The sequence below is a fragment of the Thunnus maccoyii genome, chromosome 5 (assembly GCF_910596095.1).
Source record: "Thunnus maccoyii chromosome 5, fThuMac1.1, whole genome shotgun sequence".
Taxonomy (NCBI): Eukaryota; Metazoa; Chordata; class Actinopteri; order Scombriformes; family Scombridae; genus Thunnus; species Thunnus maccoyii.
Genome location: NC_056537.1, coordinates 13,604,701 through 13,626,013, shown reverse-complemented (window position 1 = coordinate 13,626,013; position 21,313 = coordinate 13,604,701). Strand labels below are relative to the sequence as shown.

Genomic DNA, 21,313 nt, shown 5'->3' with positions numbered 1-21,313 from the left:
TTCAGGTGCTCTGAAGTTGAACGATTACAATGTAGCTCCACACTTGCTCCGCACCGTCACACAATCAATACTTGCAACCCGTGATGCTGCCTGCAAATGCTGCTGGAAATACCTATGGGTAGAATGTACTTGATGCCAGATTTAATGTCTCATATTTTATCTAACAGGCTCCAGAAAATATGACCAATCTGGGAATACTGTCTACACTACACTCTGTCTTTTCAGGGTCCATTTTGTTATACCTTTAAAACAGTAGCTGTACAATTTACTATTCTCATACTCACAAGTACAAGCTTAAAATAACGTTTATATGCTCATATATTTTGTTCAACCTTAGTTGCACAAAGGTATCTTTAGTGAATTTGTTGTAGTGTAAAATCATATGTGCTGTTAGTGAACTAGGGGGTTTACTGACCTCTCGTCTCTTTTACCTGCCAGGGATGTCCTACCCAGTGGGCATCGTCCCACCCAGGACCAAATCTCCAGTGCCTGAGTCTTCCTCCATAGCTTCATATGTTACCTTAAGAAAGAGCAAGAAGCCCGACCCCAGGACGGTGAGTCCCTGGACTTTAGTCCTCACTGCTCTGATCTGTAAATTGTTCTCAAAATGTTTTGACCACTTGGATCACCAGATTCTCTCAGATATTAGTTGTTGTACTAACTTTAGAATGTACATTTTCTCAGTACATGTTTCATTATGTGGCAAACCAGACATTTTGTATCCAAGCAGTATAAAAACAAATAAGAATTATTATCAAATTGCTCTGCTTTTCTTTTTATGTCATCACTGTGAGCCTCTTGTGGGCAGCAGTGAAATCCCAAACCACTCAACTTTCTTGAATTGTTTACTTCCCTCTTAATTAGTTGTTTTGGTTATCAGACTGCAGGTTTAAACCTAACATATGACAGAAGAGACCACTCATCACGTGGCCAGGGTGTGACTCATACTCTCAAAAACCAGGCTGTCATAAAATAAATGCCAAGCTTAGTTTATACAGTTTCCAACCTCAAACACTATCAACTTAAATACACTAACCATGTTATTAGTCCACCACACTGCAGGGTGTGTCCTGTTTTTAGTGTGTCTGTATGTGTTTATGTTTGAAAAAAAGATGGACATATAGTATAAATGAACCTAGATGAACTTTATGAAATGTTAGCTGGCTACATAGCTCTACATGAAGGCTTTGGTCTACTTTAACTACATAGCCTGTGGTAGTAAGAGAGTGTGTCACAGGCCTGTAGAGTTAGCTTAGGCCATTGGATACCAGCCTCTTGAACAATCTGAACAGTGGAGGCAGCGTCCTGGGGCGCTGGACTGAATCCAGATCTGCCAGCCCCTCCAGCATGGCACAAACCTGAGAGTGAACAACTTCTCAGTTCACTTCACATCATCAGCCTCTCCTGCTCAGGCATGAACAGGCCCCCAGTCTCACCGAGTGCACCCATGTGTGCCAGCAGGAGCGTGTGAGTGCACAGCAGCCCGTCAGGTTGTTTCCATATGTGTTTGCACTTGTGCTCATTTTGTTTCTAAGCGAGTGAACATTAAAGAGTCATTTAGCAATCATTATTGTGGTTATTATGTCAATCATGGCTGTTAACTGTATTTAAACAAGCAAAACGTTTTTCCAGTATGTGTAGGGAAAATGGTGTTATTTTTCTTGGTCAAGTTTAGACTGTTTCCACAACCACACCATGATGCCACTTAACTGCGGTTCTGCATAGTCAATGTTTACCACTTTGTGATTTCTGTCTTAGAGTTAAATATCTGACAGGGAAGCTTCGTTATTATTAAATTCTATTTATTGTGTGTCTGTGTCCCTCTGTGGTCTGCATGCATGTCTGTGGGTGTCCTCTCTGGCTACCAGGAGCGTCCACGAAGCGCGGTGGAGCAGCAGCTGTGTGCCGCGGAGACCGGCCGGCCCAGGATGAGTGTAGAGGAGCAGCTGGAGAGGATTCGTCGCCACCAGCAGGGTGCACTCAGGGAGAAGAAAAAAGGCCTCAGCATCCGGGGTAGCAGCCAGGAGAACACACCCTCTCGCAGCCACTCATTTACTAAAGATAACCATTTCCGCAGCATGCAGGTATTGGGACGACTGACACGGGACATTATTCAGACACTAAGGCAGCACTTAAATTCAGAAAAGACTGAAATCAAATTCTTTCATGTGATCCCCCTTTTTCTGCATTTTTGTCTTTCTCGTTCTGCGTTTTTTCTAGTCCCAAATGAGGCGCAGGGATGAGGTGATGAGCAGTGACATTCTGGAGCTGGAGGCCTCACTCAGGCAGCAGGAGGTGGTGAGGGAGCAGGAGACGCCCGCTGAGGAGATTGCCCGTCTGAAAGAAGCCTCGCAAGCTGACCACTTTAATGTGGACCGAGAAGTAAGTCACAGCAGTCGGCTGTCTTACTCATCAGACCCGACAGGGCTAATATTATCACAGGCAAAACACTCCTGAAATGTTGACAAACAACACATCAAGTATCGTGGATTTGAGTTTTAAAATCCACAGCAAAAAAAATCTCGTATTTAACGGATTATATGAACTAATTACATGAATTACATAAATCTTTTATACAACAGAATGTCTCACATTAAGTGTTTCTCGCTCCGGGGTAAAGCCTATGGTGTTGCTGCATACAGTTCCTACTCCCCCAACTCTAAGAAAAGCCTCCCTGTAGATGATGATGATTTAAATGTCTGTTATTTGTTTTTAAATTCTGTTTTTTTATCTACATATTTGTATAGGTGACACTTTTAACATCTGTCCTTTCTTACATGTGTTTGTAATTTATTCGTGAAGCACATTGTATTTGATTCATTTGTATTAAACATGCAACATAAAGATACTGTATATAAAACAATTTTTTTCTCTGTTTCTGCAGCTTTCTGTGCCCGACAAAGTGCTGATTCCTGAGCGTTACATGGAGTCAGACCCAGAGGAGGCACTGAGCCCTGAGCAGGAGGCTGATAAGCAGAGGAAAGTTGACCGCATCAAAGCCCTCATAGCCAAAAACAGGTAAACACACCACGATGACCTGTCAGTACCAGTAACTATTTATTAGTGTGAACAAGCCCTGCTCGGGCCCTTGATATTAGATAAGAATCCTGTGGTGAAAGGGCTGTCCGTGCAGGTCAGCAGTGATATTTTACAGCAGATGTCATACATGAAATTCTTTTAGAAGTGAGGGGTAAGTTTGAGGTCACAGCACGACATCGCCATAGGTGGTTCAAAAGGTGCCACACCGCCTACCTGCTCTTTCCATGCAGATCAGTGCCTTAGATGTGAAGAAAAGTCCATGTTCTAATCTCCAGCCACTGTGACATTTTACTCTAAATGCCAGCCCCCTTGAACTGATTTAAAAGAGATAGCTTGTCTGTCCTGGGGTAATTGTGTTTATTCTGAAACTATGCTTATAATTTGTTTGTATACATTTATAAAAGTTGTATAGTAAATGATACAGAGACCATTTTGTGTGTGTGTGTGTGTGTGTGTGTGTGTGTGCTCCTAGCATGCAGAATGTGCTGCCTAGTATGGCTTTAAGCCCAGAGGAGGAGACTGAAGAGGAGGGTACCATACAGGAGAAAGAGAAGATGATTAATATCTCCTACGAGCTGGCAGCAGAGGCCTCCAAACGCAGCAAGCTGGTAGCAGGTACATCTCTAGAGAGAGAGAAGAGGGAGGAGGTGGTGGGGATTGAATCTAAAGAACGCATTTTATAAAACAAAAACTACTGGGATCCTGTTTTGAAAGACTTGAGCAACCTTATGTTGTGGTTCATCAAACTGCAGTTGCTTCCATTGTGCATGTGTTAAGTCATTTATCACAGTCCTTCTCACTCCTCATTAAAAGATAAGTTCACATTTTTTCAAGTCTGTGTTAAAACAATACTCACATGCCGATATGTATATTGAAATAGGTTTCGCTTGCTTTAATCATTCCTCTTATTCATACTAGTCATTAACATTCATCCAACGGAAGTGATGGGGGACAAAATCCATAGTCCTCATTCTGTGCAAAAATATTTTCTAAAGTTTATCTCAAGTTAAAATGAGGCTTTAGCAGTATGAGATCAAGTGAGTGTCTTCCAAAGTTAGTATTTTCTAGTACAAAATGTATTTTTTTTCCCCCAAGAAAGGTGTTTCCTGAGCTGCAGGAGAGGGATTGTCACTTAAAGAGGAAAATTCTTCCTAAAATAACTGTAAGATATTCTCTTGACTGGTCTACCTCAGACTGCTGAAGCGTCATATTTACTTAATATACATTTTGGAATGCTTTTTTGCACAGAACGAGGACTACTGAATTTGTCCCCCATCACTTACATTTGAAGTGCAATAGTAAAGGATCTTTTTATGGCCAGTATGAGCAAGAGGAACAGTTACAGCAAGCAAAAACTGTATATACTGTTCGGGGATCTGGCTATTATTTTAAGACAAACTTGAAAAGTTGTGAATAGATATCCTTTAATTCAATTTATTTATTTGTGTTGTTTGACCATTTAGTCAGTAGTTACTGATGTAATTTGTTTTTGTCATTTCGTGCATGTGCCTGTATGTGTTCAACATGTCACTCTGTTTTGTTGCAGTGAAAAGCCTGTCATCCTCTTCCCCACCCCTTCCACAGTCTCCTAACACACCCCCCCAGCTCACTGATGGTTCTCACTTCATGTGTGTGTAGTAGCACCAGTAAGGGCCTTCATCAACCTGTTTTGTCCATACTCACAATGCTAAAGTGTTCTCAGTGTTTGAATTTTTGTCTCTGGGGGAGGGGAAAGCACATCGGAATGAAGGGATTGATGAAAAGTTTTGTAAAAGTATGGGAGGGAAAACAGTTATGGCTATGGGTAACAGTTATTATTTTTCACATATCACAGTATTTGTTGTTGTGTAATGATAATCCTGATGATAATGACTATAATATTGACTGGGATAATGGGATTTAGGGAATCCTCGGTATCCATCTTCTAGTGTTATGGTTAAAGTATAATTTGACCTTTTCCCTCATTAGAAAATCTCACCTTTCTTTTTCTTTCTGCAGCACAAGCTCTGGCCTCAGTAAAAACTTACACATGAAGGAAACAGCAGTGGAGGTATAAAGATGCCCCTGAAGACTTCCCCAAAGACATCAGCACAAGGCCAAGTTCTACAGAGAGTGAAACTGCCTACTCCATACTCTGGGGTCGTAACCTCTGACTTCTGTATGCTCACTGTGAAGTCTTAAGCTCCTATGCCACCAATAGCATTTCTTCTGTGACATTTCTCTGTGACTGGCCCCTCGTTGGGTCACCACACTCTCCTCAACTGAGCGAGAGGATACAGCTTTGATACTGTTGTCATTGCAGTTCCGTTTTCATTTCTCACAAGGTTTTTACGTTTGTTTTTATTATTTATATGGTTTTATTAGGTTCTTATTTGAATATGGGCCAACATCGGTGTGTGTGTATACATACATACAAATATATATATATATATATATATATATATATATATATATATATATATGAGGCTAATTAACTGAGCTCTGTTTTGAGTCTAAATGCAAAATGTTTTGGGCCATGCCACATTTTCCACTCATGTTTCACCACCTGTTCAAATGGTTTTAAGAACATGTTTTCACATCATCTTAGTTTATTTAAGACTTTTCTAATTCAGTTCAATTGTTTGTCAGACATCAGTCATCAACTAACCATTCATATTTATCCATTTATTGTAAAGAACATTTGTCAATGGGAATGATGGGTATATAAGAGATATAGATTCCTCCATTATAATGAAAGGAGGAGCCACTTAATTGCTGCAGACTAAGATTATTTGTAATTTCTCCTGTTTCTGGGTTGTAATTAAAACTTCTGCAGTCCCTGTCGCATTGTTGCCGACACTTATGTGAATGTCCTGGCTTAAGTCACTCTATACTGTCTTTTTTTTTATTGCTGAGAGATATATTTAAACTGAAAGAAGGAAAATCTGAGTTTGGTTCTATTTTATGACATGTTGGTTTGAAGTCCTGGAACTAAAAGGAAAAAAAAAAAGATTAGCACATGTAAAAAGCAATAATAAACAAAGAGTTTGTGGATTCAGGATGATTTTTTTGTGTGTGTGTACAAAGTGTAATTATCAGAGGTTTACTGTGTATATAATGTACTTGGTACAGCAGGATGGGAGGATGTATTCCACATGTGGTTACATTCTAGATTTGATTTGCAAATGTTCATATCCCATCTGTTTTATATCATGTTAAATAAATGTTGCTGTTCTTAACAAGTGGTTGCGTTGGTGTTCTTTACCGGCCCTGTAGTCAGCTGTAGTGAACAAGCTGAGGGTGAGGCCATATACACCTACTCACTCATGTTCATCAGCTCCAGTTCAGCTTTGTCCTACAATTTGAGAACTGTTGATAAATGTTTAGCAAATTTTAACTTTGGATTGAGTGATTTTTGACACAATGTAGAAAAGCTTTCCCTAGATCTCTACATTTAAACCATTTTGAACATGTTTAAGTAATGGATTCATAATGGAAAAACCTGTCTTCAGAAATAAACCAATGTAAATGGGTCTTTTGATGGCTACAGATACAAGTTTATCTGGGATAATTTCACTTGGTCAAACTGTTTAAGGTCCTCAGCAAAAATGACACCCAGTTCATATATAGAGCTATGGTTCCCTCTTGTGGTCATTGTGCTGCAGCGTTAGCCATATCGACATTGTACATTGACACATTTATGGTTGTTGAGAACTCATAATTTAAAAAAGCTCAAATTCACAGAGCCCAAGTTTGAAAGTTACCCAGAAGTAGGCATCAGCACTTTGCAATTTAGTTTCTCCATTCTTACCTTTTTCATCTCAGACACTGTCAATGTCAAAACAAACCCTTGCCTCTAGCTCTGTATGTGATGATTGGGCTGTTTCAGTACCTACATATTTCATAGGAATAAAGACATAAATGTTTTTCAAAGTTATCTCAGAGCTGTGAAATATGTTAAGATAGATTAAAATCAATGAATTCCAGGTCATGTTTCTTGTAGGAAATTGACAAAACATTTTCTTTGTCAAGTAATCGAAATGTATTCATATACACAACAAAGGCAGAGGGAGGAAATTATCCATATTTCCAAACAGTTGTTCTGTCAATTGAGTTCATGGCTGGATTTGTTGTTAACCATGAATATAAATAATAACAATGATACTGAAAGACTCCCTAGCATATGAAAGGATGAAATTGAACAAACTTAAACTAAACAAAAGTTATTATCAAGGGTTTCTGAAAGAAGGAAATCAGGCCTTAAAGGTGCAGTGTGTAGAATTTAGTGCCATCTAGTGGAACAGACTTGGCATAAATGGAATATAATAAGTATGTTTTCATTAGTGTATAATCACCTGAAAATAAGAATTTTTGTGTTTTGGTTAGCTTACAATGAGCCCTTTATATCAGGAAGTAGGTCCTCTTCCACAGAGTCTGCCATGTTGCACCACCATGTTTCTACAGTAGCCCTGAAGGGACAAACCTAACACTGGCTCCAGAGAGAACCTTTTGTGTTTTTTGTGAGTTTCGCAGCCACCATAGGTTCTCCTACACGCTTGAAACCAAGTAGGTCTATCTCCGGACAGTATCCACACGACATACCCACTTTACTACATGACACACCCACTTGGTTAGGTTTAGAGATTAGCAGTGAGATGGTTAGGGTTAGGGGCAAGTGGGGTGTGTCTTGTAGTATGCTGTTACCAAGTGGGTAGTTCCAGGTCTGAACAGTAAAGCCAATGCGGAATTGACTTAAATCTGCATTCTCTCTAATGGCCATAGGGGGCAACACCACAGGCTCCAAAAAGAAGTCTGATTCTATGGAAGTCTAAGAGAAAATGACTCTACTTCTCACTTGATTTATTACCTCAGTAAACAATTTCCTAATGAGTTTATGGTCTCAGTCACTAGTTTCAAGTCTTCTTCAACATATCATGATGTTTATTTTGTGAATTATGCTTTAAGGCGTGGCTACATTGTGATTGATAAGTTGCTACCATGGCAACAACGTTGGTTAGATAACATAACCATGGCTTAACCCCTGGTTCATAGAGTACAGGTGTAGCCTTAGCTGTCTCCATTTCAATTGTAACGTTAACACCCTCTAGACCCTCAAAGGAGTCGGCTGTTCAGTTTTTCCGGTAAAAACATTTTGTTGTAATGGTTTTAAGCCCATTTTTAGTAGCAAAAATTAGCATTAACATTAGCATTAGCACAGTCTACCATGGACTGTAAATGCACCGTGCTAACCAAACTAGCAGCTAGTGTTAGGGTCAGCTCTACCCTCTCGTCCAAATATGGTCACTTCTCATCACTTCTGGCTCTAAAAATCCAAGATGGCGACAGTCAAAGTGGCAAACTTGAGGCTTCAAACATGAGTCCACAAACCAATGGGTGTTGTCACAGTGGCTACGTCCATTAATTTTTTTTACAGTCCATGGCTGTTACAATTACGATATCGGGGGTGTGTGTCATGTAGTAAAGTAAAATGTATGTCTAGTGCTTTTCATAGACATTAGTCACAAAGTGCTTTATAAAGGCAACAACATACAAAAAAGAAAGAAATAATAGCAGATGAAGTGACCACCCAAGTCATATGATTAAAAAGTGCAAAACTAAAAACACAATACACAATAAAAACATAAAAACATAAAATGCACACAGGTTAGTGTCATGTGGCAAAGTGGGCGTGTCATGTAGTAAAGTGGGCGTGTCATGTAGTAAAGTGGGTGTGTGGTGTAGGTCTGCAAGGCTGCAGGTGGACGTTTCTCCTTGAAGGGGAAGCGTGAAGGCGAGGGGTTGCAATCTGCAACCTCACCGCTGGATGCCACTAAATCCTACACACTGGTCCTTTAATTTAACCAGCATCTGCTCTGGTAAACACAGACTCCCCCCATTCAATGAAGCTGTGTGAAACACATGGAAAGTTTAAATGCCAACGTCAGAGTTTCTCCGCCTTGTGCCTACTCTGTCCAATCACAGAGCCGACAGTGTGATTGCCCAGCCCTCCCTCTGCAGTGAAGCGTTTGACGGTGCCACGGGTGAATTTTAATACCGAAAGTATCCCACGGTATCCCTGCCGTGGAAATGGCTGCTACTGTTACAGAAGAAACACTCACACTGAGCGTTGTGAACGATGCTCCGGTCGAGGAGACTACCGAGGGCGACTGCAAGGAGAAAGAGAAAGGCCTTACCGAACCGGAAACAGAGGAACCAGGCAGCAGCGTAAACCCGAAAACGGTGGAGACGGAGGCGGAGGCCGGCGAAGAGAAGCCCGCCGCAGCGGCAGACAAGGCCGCGAGCGAGGCGCTGACAGACGATGCTGCAACGGTCAACCAGGAGCCGACAGCTGCACCCGAAGAAGCAGAGCAAAAGCAAGAGGTAAAGGAAAGCTCGGGGGACGGTAGGGTTAACAACGAACCTGCCAACGACAACACAATGAAAGAAACTAAAGAAGAACCGGCTGAGGAAAGTCGCTGTTCGGGGATAGACTGCGAGAAGAGCAAAACAGGTTGTGAAGACGGTGAGAAACCCAGCAGCGGTGCCGGGGAACTGGAAGATAAGAGGCGGCCGAGTGTGGAGATATCATCCTCAGACGGTGAACCGTTGAGCCGTATGGACTCCGAGGACAGGTAGGTCGAGGAGATGACAGGTGAGAGTGACAGTAGAGTAGCCACGTCTGTCCTCCCATCCCATCATTACACCAGTAACGTCAGCGTAAAGAATAAGAAATAGTTGGAGATCAGTTGCAACTTGTTTAATAGGTCAAACCTCCTCACCCTCATTCATTTAAAGTTGTCATAGTTTCATAATAAGCTAATTCCATTAAACATAGTGGGGAATGTACATGTATTAAAAGGTAATCCTACTGGTTTTTATTAATAACATAGTGGCTGCAACATTGAGCTGGTAATGGGAAAGTTGAATGAGTGATGAGTAAACTATTAAGAGCCCTTGGGTGATGTTGACAGCACAACAAATGGTTGATATAGTGCCATGATATAATTGATTTGGCATGAGTGATGAAAGTGGCATGCATGGAAAACCAGTTGCAGCCATGAGGCTTTTACGCATAGTGACTATTTAATGTGGCTGGTAATATCTGCACCTGTTCTTCATGGCTGTGCAAAGCCTGATCTAAGCTATGAAGATTTAGTGCTTATTGCCCATGTTTTTTAAACTGTGGAGCTGCATTCTTCTCTATCCACTCAACCCTCTCCCCTCTCTCTCTCTCTCTCTCTCTCTCTCCCCTCTCTCTCTCTCTCTCTCAGTATCAGCAGTACCCTAATGGAGATGGAGAGCACAGTGTCCAGTGGCCGCTCCACCCCTGCTATGATGAATGGACAGAGCAGCGCCAGCTCCTCAGGGACTAAGACAGTAGCTTACCCCTGCTGCTGGGATCTCTGTCCACAGTACTTCAACTCCAGCCCTGATCTAGCTGAGCATATTAGGGGCATTCATGTGGATGGACAGAGAGGAGGGGTCAGTAGACTTGAACTTTTGGTCGAACTCCTTGTTGATCTCCTTTTATTGTGTCTGACAGGTTACCTAGCTGTTCATAGTGTGGTCTGTGGATGATCTAGAGTAACTGGGACACTGGTTTCTGGACAGAGATGTTGCTTTTTTTGACATGTAATTTTTAATACTCAAAATTACATAAATCATTATTTTATTGAATTGGAGGCAGAAATCTTAGAGACATTTATCTACAAACTTGGAAAATATAAAACTATCTGCATCACTGGTTACCTCGGGGGGGGGAAGTGATAAAGTTTGTGTTTTTCCTCATTTTGACCTTTTAAGTTTTATTGATTGCTAGATACTGTGTGTCACCAAGTTGGCAGCATCATTAAGTTACTATACACTCTGAACATACCATGAATTCTGGTCAACAGGAGCATGTAACCATGTTGGACCACGCTTTGTATGCTGACGCAAACAAGCTTGTTTTAGAGGCCAAGCACATTATCCATGCCGATTTTATAGTGCCTTTTTTTTCTAAGTTGTAGTTGTTTAGGTGCTGCCTGAATTATTACAAAATTAATCAGCAATTATGGTCACTTACTGACATTTTCTCTTAACAAAAATAAAAGAGACACCAGAAAGCAGACTAACCTATTCCACCTGTAGGCAGCTTCCAGGAAAATCCCCCAGACTCCAGAGTGTGGATGTTAGGACCAGACAACTTCACATTGATTGTCTTTTTGTCTATTAAACCCTTCCCAAGCTGCAACTAAACTGCTCTTGTCACAGTTGTTTTACATCTATGTCCCTTCTTCTTTTTTTTTTTACCGTCCCCCTTCTCTGGTATCGTCTTTTTATCTGTTACTCCAATATAAACTCTCTCTCCAATCTTCCTCTCTGTCTGACTCCCTCAGGTGTTTGTGTGTCTATGGAAGGGTTGTAAGGTGTATAACACTCCGTCCACCAGTCAGAGTTGGCTCCAGAGACACATGTTGACCCACAGCGGAGATAAGCCCTTCAAGGTAAAAGCACTAATGTACACTCATAGCTTGACCAATTTTATTTTCTCTGTATTTACTCCCTTTGGGCCCCGTTATCAAACAGCATGATATCTCATTTCATTGCTTACGTAGATGATACTGTATGTATGACGTATTTGTCCTGTAAACCATCTGAATCAGCTAAGTTATCTTCCCTGCATAATTGCCGAGCTGCGGTTAAGGATTGGATGGCAGTAAATTTTCTTCAGCTTAACTTCTCCAAAACGGAAATCCTTATTATAGGCCCTGAGCACACTTATGGCCAAGTTCTGCCTGCTCTTGGCTCTGGAGCTCAGCATGTGGTACCCACTGTTACAAACCTTGGAGTTATTTTAGATCAGAAACTCTTGAGTCTCATGTTAAAAGGCTAACTCCGTCATGTGTCTCCTATTTGAGAAATATCTCTAGAATTAGATCTTTTTATTTCTTTGAATGATCTTCAAAGAGTGATCCGTGCTTTTTTTTTCACTTCTCCTCTGGATTATTGTAATGCAGTGTTCGCTTGGCCAAAACATGATTGCACGGCTTCAGGGTGTCCAGAACGCAGCCGCCAGACTTTTAACCAAATCACGAAAGCATGATCATATATCTCTCGTATTTAGCTTCCCTTAACTGGCTGCCTGTCCTATTTTAGAATTGATTTTAAGATTTAACTCTTGACTTTTAAGGCCCTGAATGAGACGACACCGAGATACCTGGCTGAGCTTCTAAATCATTATCACCATCCTGTAGCTTGAGATCTTCTGATAAGGCCCTGTTAGCTATTCCCCGATCATTTTTATTACTTTTATGTGTTACTTTTATCCATTATTTTCATCTTTACTTTCAACTGTTTTATGTGTTATTTTATTTGTGGATTTGTGTGATTTTGTATTTGATTGTTTTCCTGCTTTCTTTTATTTGTCCTTGTTTGTGAAGCACTTTGTAACAGTTGTCTTGAATTTTGATCATCAGTGAACTTTGATAATATCTGATAATATTCTGTTTATGTGTAATATTTATATTTTCGACCTTGTACTGAACAGCTCTCCTCATCCAAGTACCCTTCAATTCCCTGTCAAGCTGATTACTTGAAATAAAAATGTGTTTGAACCTTTTTTTTTTTTTTAAAAAAAGGTTTTCATCTTATTCCATCAAGTGGAAATGTAATCACAACAACAGTTTTGGAAGACCTTTCCCCACATTTCATTTTTTTCCCCCTCTGCTCTGCTGCAGTGTGTAGTCGGTGGCTGCAATGCCAGCTTTGCTTCCCAAGGAGGGCTGGCTCGCCATGTACCCAGTCACTTCAGCCAGCAGAGCTCTTCCAAAATGTCCAGCCAGGCCAAACTCAAGGAGGAGTCACCCTCCAAGGCTGGTCTCAACAAGAGGAAGAAACTCAAGAACAAACGCAGGTGCTCCCTACGTACGTACCTAACAGACACACAAACAAACCGTGTTTCAAAATGTTTCTCGTTGTGATTTCCCACTCGTGTGTTTGTTGGTATGGATTACAAGCTGAACACATGTTTGATGTAGTGCCATAGTTGTTGTGCTAAAACAGATGTTTTCAGCTTGTAACCTCCCACATCTTTGTTGGAGAAGCTTGAGCTAGACCACACACACACACACACACACACACACACACACACACACACACACACATATAAATAGAGACATACTCTGCCAGCTAGACAGACAGATTTTCCCCATAGTACTGTTCTGCATTTCAGAGACCAAACTTGAGATTATTCTTATAGTTCCTGTTAGTTGGTGTGTGTGTGTTTAGGTAGATATGATGGTTAGCTCCCTGGTGGCAGGCTTTACTTGCACACCTCTGCTTGTCTCAGTTCTCAATGTCTTTAATAGATAATAGAAAGAAATGCCAGAGAAGTTTTTACTGATGTTTAAATATGTGTGTGTGAAGTGCAAAAGTGTAATCTTAATCTAAATGTTTTACATTACAGACAGATAAGATGTTAAAGTTTGCTGCTGTTGTTGTAAAACTCATAACCCCCATTACTATGAATTTTACAATTTTAGTTGATTTATATGGTTATTAGAAGACCACACCAATGGTTTTGCATTTGCATTTCAGTCGATTAGTATAATGGCACATACAGCTAAAATCACACACTGCCCATGCCTACTAGACACAAAGGCTGCTGTTTCATTTTAAAAGCTTTCCATCGGCGAATCAGCAGGAGGCTTTTATTGTGAAGCAGCTACAGGAAATGCTACATGTTTGCATGCGAGTAAAAATGCGTAGTTTGAAACAACCAGCTATTTTGGGCTATTCTATCAGAGGACCTGTGGTCAGTGTATCTACAACCACCGGTAAGTGGCTGTACTGTAGGCTTGAGGTGACGTTACCACTTCACACTCCGCTCATGTTTAATCATCACAGTTGTCTTGTATTTGACTGATATGTTACGTTTGTAACAAAAGATTACAGTAGGTTATAATCTTTACTCGCACATCCTGCTCGTTAATTAGTTTTCCAGTTCACACATATCTATATTCAGGGGCAAATGCGAGTGAAATACTGGTACTGTAGAGCCCTGCGCTGTCACCAAGTGCAGTACAGTCTAGACCTGCTCTGTGTGAAAAGTACCCTGAGATAACTTCTGTTGTGATTTGGCGCTATATAAAAAAAAAACTGACTTGACTATTATAACCCACCTGAATTTCCATCCAAACTGTCTGTGGTTGAGTTGCATTGTGGGTAATGTAGGCACCAAATTGAGGGGTCTAAAGATAGTGGATCTTGTATGTTATACAGCCTGTAAAGTCCCCTGAGGCAAATTTGTGATATTGGGCCATATAAATAAAAACCGACTTAACTTGATCTGGTTTTGACAAGGAAGAAGAATGCACAGAATAAAAAAGACGATATCTCTGGTTCTGCTTTTCAGATTTTGATAGTTAAAAAAAAAAAAAAACTGCATAGTGAGTCCGACAATGTTAAAGCAGTGCAATGTTAAATCAGTTCTCTCTTTTAAAATAAAACTTACTTGTAAATGACATCCTAGTAAAGTTTTTTGGTTTTTCAAGTCTTTTGTGCGTAGTTGGTGGTTGCAGTGAAATCCAATATAGTAAATGATGATCATATCTCTGCTAGTTTGGTTGTTTAGTCCACATAGACCAAAGGTTAGAACATTTGCATGAGCTTCCTCTTTTGTTTCCATCTTATACTCCCTCTACTCATTTCACAATTGTGTTTTCTCTTTGATCAACTAGAGGGTGCTTTGTATAGACCTCAGCTCAAAATGCTCAGTAGATGTATTTGCTAATAATTTGAAATGTCGAGAGGTCTGAGCTCTCTTACCACTGAATATGTGCAGTGAGGCACTTATTCAGAGCAACTAAACCATAAAGAATCTCATTACTATAGCTTACAGTGGAGCATTTTACCTCCTTTTTTTTTTACTGACTTTGGCGTTTTTGTTGCTGCAAAGCAACATTTAAAAACCACAAAAGAATAGCATTTTTCAGTCATGAAATGATTCTGACGTAGTTCTGGTTAGTTACAGAGAGACTTGGAAAAGCCATGGAATTTTTATATATCAGGGCCACAGTGGGAACCCTGGTGTTATGTTTGTTTGACTCCGCTCTCATCCGAGTCTGTCCCTCTCCCCCTTCCAGCGAGGCCCCATGACTTCTTCGATGCCCAGACCATGGATGCTATCCGCCATAGGGCCATCTGCCTGAACCTCGCCACCCACATCGAAAGTGTGGGCAACGGACACAGTGTGGTCTTTCACAGCACGGTGAGTCTGTGTGCAGCTTCACTGTAGTGTTTGCCTCTGGATACCTATTTCCATTTTATTGGGTCTAAAGTGTCGCAAGGGGGAGAAAAAGGGTGAAAGATAGCATTCATGTTTTTGGAGAAATTATTAGATGCGTTCTTCTGTGTCATGGTTGAGTCTAAAAATGACTCATTTATGTTGTTTACTGTTCCTTAATTACCATGTAGCTGTGCATGTTTAAAGGTGAAAATATACTGAACTGAAACTGATGATTACTAAAGATATCACAACATGAAGAACTGGATGCAAACAAAAAACAAGGCTTGTTTCAGACTCAGTATTACAGTTAAATTGAACCATAAACACAAATTTGATATGTGAAAAATGTCATTTAATTAACTTTTGAGCTGTTTAAGGCTTGTTCAAGTTAGACAAGTCTAAGCAAGAGTTGACTTTTAGTTATATTTTAATTTTACATTTCAAAACTCCACATCACAGAGGCTCAAAATATCTTGACATTTTTAGAATTCTGTGTAAGAATAACTCACAGTATTGCATAAACCAATTTCTGCATCTACATTGAAAAGGTCTGTTGATTATAGTCATAATGTAGTAACAGTGCTTTTGCTCCTGAAACACTTAACAGAGCATCAAAAGATCGCTGTTGAGACACTGATGAAAACATATAAAGGTTGTAGTTGCTACTTATTCTCTTTTTATTTCTAAATCATAATCTTTGTATTAGAAAAAAAGATATAAAATATGTATTGTTGTCACATTTAAGCCCTTTTTGATTTTCTTCAGTGTCTTTATTTTTTTGTTATTTTCTTTTTAGACAACAGGGGGCATGAAAGAATCACTATTGGAACATCAGCCTCTGATCGCTGCAGATTTTTTTTTTTTTTTCTCGGTGCACTTGAAGTGAACCTTGTGAATTGCCCCAAGGCTCGGTGTTGTTTTTCTGTGAATCGGGCTTCATAGGAAAGACAATTCGATTGTTTTTGTGTATGGTGCTCGGTCCGTTCTGAGCCTAGTGTGTGATACATTATTAATGAGCTCTAAAGTGCCTTGGCACCTTACTATTGAGGGCACATATCAGCACTCACTGGAGAAAAAAAAAACTATTAGAGAGACATTCTCCATCTTTATGAGAGATCCTCCATCTCTCAATGACAACGGTTTCAAAAACCTAGTTGAGGAATGAATTTTATATTAAGGGAGGTTAACTGTAATGACATTTTGGATGTGAAGGGTGTGAATGGCAGATTTTTTTTTTTTTTTTTTTGAATGACTGCTGTTCCTGTACAGTTCCACTAGGAAGCACTCTGCCTCCTTTTTTAAGACCCTGAAATTTCACGATGGTCCCATTTTTCCTTAAAAGCTGGAAAAAAGTAAGGATCATTTGTTTTTTTTTAGTTAATTTATATATAAATTATATATTGCCATTGTGCCGTGCTACTGTAGCATGCCACCACTGTTTAACCTAGCAGAAACAATTAATATGGTCATGAGTAGTACGATCTACATTTGCTCTCTTAAGAGAAAAGTGACAGTGTCTCCTGAAGCACTTCACATGCGACTGTAGCCGCTCGGATGCACACTGTACCCGTGCAGGTACACACATACACACACAGAAGGGACGGTAGTTTGTGGGGCTGGGTGATATAGATCAAATAATTGGCATGATATTAATAAGGATATTTAGTAACACGCATATCTGATGTTCATACATATCACAGAAACAACTGTCTTGCATTACACGAGACCAAACTCCTCACACGTGTTAAACAGAAACATCAGTAGCGAATTTAAATCAGAGCCAGCTCGAAAACATTAACAGAAACGGAAATCTGCAGAGCCAGAACATGAAGAGATCATATTGTCACCATATGATTCCACTGAAAGTTAAAAAAAAAAAAAAAAAATCCTTATCTCAAAGACAGACAATAGAGATGAAAGGATCCAGTCAGTAAGTGTAGAATCGGAGGGTTGTGTGTGTGTGTGCGTGCATGTGTGTAGGGAGGCGTATCATAAGTCAGATGCGAGTGTGTGATAGACCTGCGGGTTATATATTTCATGCATGCGTGTACATTGAATTCATGCAAACAGATGGTCACGAAGCCATTTCATGCGTCTCGTTGCCATTAAATACATTTCAGTCACAGTTTTACAGTTACGCTTACAATAGTGCAAGGGTTTCTGAGCGTGCACGGTGTTAGGTGGACATTAGACAAACTCCCTGCTGTTGCTCCTGTTCATGTTAAAGTGTAAATAAGAGTGTTGACATCGGCGCTACTCCCACTACAGTATTGCTCTGCTCTTAGATCATTCCCTTTCAACTTGTTTCTGCTCTGCTGTGCTCCTACAAAACCTCAACTGCTGACCACCAGCCAAGAATTTTAAAAGAAAAGCTCAGGGAAAAAAAAAAAAAAAAAAGTGAAGATAAAGCTTGGGAAGAGGTTAAGAGAGGTAACTGCATATTTGGACACAGACTGAGAAGGAGGAAGAGCCGGCCAGGGGTGGGAGAGTAACAAATGGAGAGAAACAGAGACATTAAGAGGGAGGACAAGAAAAAGGGGGTTAAGTGAAGGTCAGGGTCATGGAATCGGAAGGAGATCTGACCGGTTGGGCATACATCCCCTTGGAGGATTGTGGTGGAGAAGGACTAGCGCGCTGCGTCAGACCCCAGGCCCCAACGGACCCTCCCAAGCCCGGGGAGATGGAGCAGAGCTGTGGGGGTTCTGTGGAGTTTGGCCAGTGAGCCTGCTGACACGCCAGAGCAACTCAGTCATGTTTATGATGGGATATTTTTGTTATTGCGCCAATCTGCGTCATCCACAGCTCGACCCCATGACACCAGACAGGCACCCAGTTTTAGCAGGCCTGCCCTCCCCCAGCTTTTCTCTTTTTCGCTGCCTTGTTATGGAGCCACACTAATATTCATTGTTCACTCCCTATTTCCTCCCGCTCTCTCTCCCTCCCTCCCTCCCTCCCTCTCCTTACCTCCGTCTCTCGAGTCTATAGAGGATTAAGATCTGTTCCTTCAAGCACCGACTGCCGTCATCATCATCATCACTCTGCTCACAAATCACTTCATGCTGCTCAAACGCAAGCCCGCTTCTTCATCTTCAGTCGTTACATATGTAGTCTTGATCCCTCCGAGTGAAGTTCGGGCTTGTGATTATTAACCTGGTGCTATAAGGAGCCAGAGGCCACGGGTCAACAGCTATGCATTTTTAAGTAAAAGGGCAATAAAGCAGCTGGTGGTGTACTACGTCTTAGCTGCAGGGCTTGAGACACTTATGTTACATTACGGTGGGGTCTATTGTAGCCAGTACAGGATTCAGCCTAACGCTGTAGCCAGGCCCTGTTGTTGTCTCTTCTCCCTTGTGTGGATTTACGGTGGGACAGCAGTAGCCAGCCAAGCCCCAATGGAAAGCTCGCAGATAAAGTCAGAGACAGATGAACATGAATAAAATGAGAAACAATGCTAATTTATGAGCTGGGCTAATACTCTGTAAAGGCTGGGAAATAGTTCTTCTGTTCAATCTTCTAAAGATTGTGTTGGAAATGTCAAAGAGGGGCCTCTAAAAGCAATTTGAGTTCATCTCTGTAAGTAAAGGACAAGAAGTCTTTGTAAAAACAAGCAAAAGGGACTAAGAGGAAAAAAGTAAATAAAAAAAAAAACAGTATCAGGACTATTTGGACAGTATTAAGGAAGTTGTGTGGTTCCTTATTAAACATCAACAGTATATCTGTTAAAGCGTAAGATGTTTTTAGTTTCATCACTTGTGCAGTTTCTCTCCCTACTTTTTTCTCTTGCCCAGGAGTTTTTATGCCTGAACACTGTATTACAGTCAAGAGGCAACAACATAGCTAATTTGCCAACTTGGCTGCTGTTTGCAAAGCTTCTCACAGACAAATGTGAAGGCACCTGGCCAGCAACAACAACATTCATATCTGCTAACCGAACCTAAATATTTCTTCCACAAAGTTAATCAGTCTTCAAGTAAACATGTTTGTGTCCCATTTCCTTTTCTCAAAAATTTCTGCCAGGCAGCTCTTTACCTGGAAGCTTATCAAAATGTAAATATAGATCTTACACACTTCTATGTCTTTCTCAAAGCTCCTCCTGCATTGACAGCGACAAGGCAGCGGCCTATTTCTTAACATATTAGCTTCGAGAAAGTATGGAACAAGACAAACGCATAATTTGTCATAATTTGTGCTGGAGAGAAGACAAAGACACGTGCCTGAGCATGATGATGATGATGATACAAAATTGTCCGATCAGAGTGATAAATACAATAGATCGCGGTTCCCGAAAACAAAAGACATTAATGTATGTTTTGGCTAAAACATCAGAGAGCCAGAAAATCTGTAAGAAGAGGAGAAGAGATATTCTAGGTCTTTGTCTGCTTCTCGTGTCTCAGCGGAGCCTCCTCCCTCCTGTCCTCAAACCAGTTTCCATCAATGCCGCAGCCAGTCCCCCGAGTCACAAAAATAATTTCAGATATTCATGTGCGTAAGAGAAGTTCTTCACATGTGAGCTCATTCACTATCCTAAAAATAGACATTCCTAACATAATAGAGCCAATTGACGCAAGAGGTTATATCTGAGGCTATTTTTGACACTCCTGGTTATTTTTCTAGCTTTCCGTTTCCCTACTGACAATATTTGTGTGAATTCCAGACCAGTTTTACTATAAACCAACACAGCATGATAGATGAAATGTTATGCAGAGAAAGGGCCAACTATCCAGGAAATCTGGTATTGTCTCAACTGTATTTTCACAAGTAGAAAGGCTTGGAAGTTTGTGGTTATGTTGGCAGAACAAGTCTTTATTCTGTTGAGACCGTAGTTAAACCAGGTAACAAAACACAGATAAAAGCAAAAGATAAAAAAAGCGTATGTTAGTCTCCACCAGACGCTCTCCTGTCTGAAGCGTTGAAATGCTTCTGGTGCTGACATAATCCACAACGAGTGAGTTGTTGATGGAGATAACGGCTCACTGTGTACCCCGCGTCTATCTTCCTGGCTCTCAGGAATGTCAACTGTGATAAGCAGTTCCCGGGACGAAGGACATATCATGCTTGTGTCTGGATTGAAATTATTTTATCTTAGTTACGGGGAATGTCGGATAGATCCCATTGAAAATAGAAATCTCACTTAGTGCCTGCATGCATTATTAAGAGTGCTCACATTGCTTATTAGTGTAATGATCACCCACTGTATCACTTGGTGAGATGTTTGAATCGTGTAGCCTCATTATTCGTGAGAGAGAGAGAGAGAGAGAGAGGAGGCCAGGATGGGGGCATGTCTTTGAAGCCGGTTATCAACAGACAAGAGAGCGTGCTGCAGTGAGAGCCGAAGCTGACACATTTTGCAAATCTGCTGCTTGTTAAATTACAGATTGGTTTGAAATTTAAAATTAACTGTAATTTGTAGGTTAAATTGTATGCTTTTGTACATTTTGGGCGGTTAGTTTTCATTGATGTTGCCGATTACAGGTTATTTGGCTACATTTATTCCAAATGACCACAGTATGGCGGAGATGAACTCCAGTGAGTGAGTGAAATGACAACAAGAAGACAAGATTGGACAGTTTTTTTTGTGTGTCTTTTATAGCCTGGCTTATGTTTTTGCTTGATTGTGTCTGTGCAGGTGCTAGCCAGAAGGAAAGAGGGCTCTGGCAAGGTGAAAGTCCTCCTACATTGGACACCTGAGGACATGTGAGTATATTTCCCCTACAGTTAACAAGACACACTGTAATGTGCCAAAAGTTGGATGAGCCTTCCTATGGAAGCTATTTGTCCTATCATTTCACTCCGCAGTGGATATCAGGCTATGCCGTCATAAGGTGACGTCATTCTCTAACCTTGACTCAACGTAGCTTTAAGCTGCCTTTGAGTCCTACCCTCAGCGGAGCAAAGAGCTGCTTGACCCACTGGTTTGATAGGAGGTTTAATCTGAATGCCGTGGCATTATTAGAAACTTCTCTGACCTAATTCACCTTCACTATACTGTACACCTACCTTCTATAGTAGTAGATAGTTTTTAGATTT

The 21,313-nt window shown here is 40.7% G+C and overlaps 2 protein-coding genes across 14 annotated transcripts in view; both read left to right on the top strand.

The window, feature by feature from the left end:
- Window positions 1-6,260, top strand: part of LOC121897622 (pleckstrin homology domain-containing family A member 5-like) — an 87,576-nt gene extending 81,316 nt beyond the window's left edge. For 6 of the 7 annotated variants that reach the window (XM_042412249.1, XM_042412243.1, XM_042412246.1 and 3 more), the window contains 7 exons: window positions 439-554; window positions 1,869-2,084; window positions 2,221-2,382; window positions 2,885-3,018; window positions 3,512-3,654; window positions 4,586-4,667; window positions 5,038-6,260. In XM_042412249.1, the coding sequence (XP_042268183.1) occupies window positions 439-554; window positions 1,869-2,084; window positions 2,221-2,382; window positions 2,885-3,018; window positions 3,512-3,654; window positions 4,586-4,667; window positions 5,038-5,095 (911 nt within the window). In that variant the 3' untranslated portion in view covers window positions 5,096-6,260. Of the gene's footprint in view, window positions 1-438; window positions 555-1,868; window positions 2,085-2,220; window positions 2,383-2,884; window positions 3,019-3,511; window positions 3,655-4,585; window positions 4,686-5,037 lie in introns of all 7 variants that reach the window. The other variant, XM_042412244.1, reaches the window with a different exon arrangement.
- Window positions 6,261-8,831: 2,571 nt separating this feature from the next.
- LOC121897028 (zinc finger protein aebp2-like) overlaps window positions 8,832-21,313 on the top strand; it is a 55,445-nt gene continuing 42,963 nt past the window's right edge. Inside the window, exons 1-6 of one of the 7 annotated variants that reach the window (XM_042411262.1) lie at window positions 8,832-9,650; window positions 10,290-10,500; window positions 11,397-11,504; window positions 12,738-12,924; window positions 15,144-15,268; window positions 20,913-20,980. In XM_042411262.1, the coding sequence (XP_042267196.1) occupies window positions 9,106-9,650; window positions 10,290-10,500; window positions 11,397-11,504; window positions 12,738-12,924; window positions 15,144-15,268; window positions 20,913-20,980 (1,244 nt within the window). In that variant the 5' untranslated portion in view covers window positions 8,832-9,105. The remainder of the gene's footprint in view (window positions 9,651-10,289; window positions 10,501-11,396; window positions 11,505-12,737; window positions 12,925-15,143; window positions 15,269-20,912; window positions 20,981-21,313) is intronic. The other 6 variants (XM_042411263.1, XM_042411264.1, XM_042411265.1 and 3 more) reach the window with 6 other exon arrangements.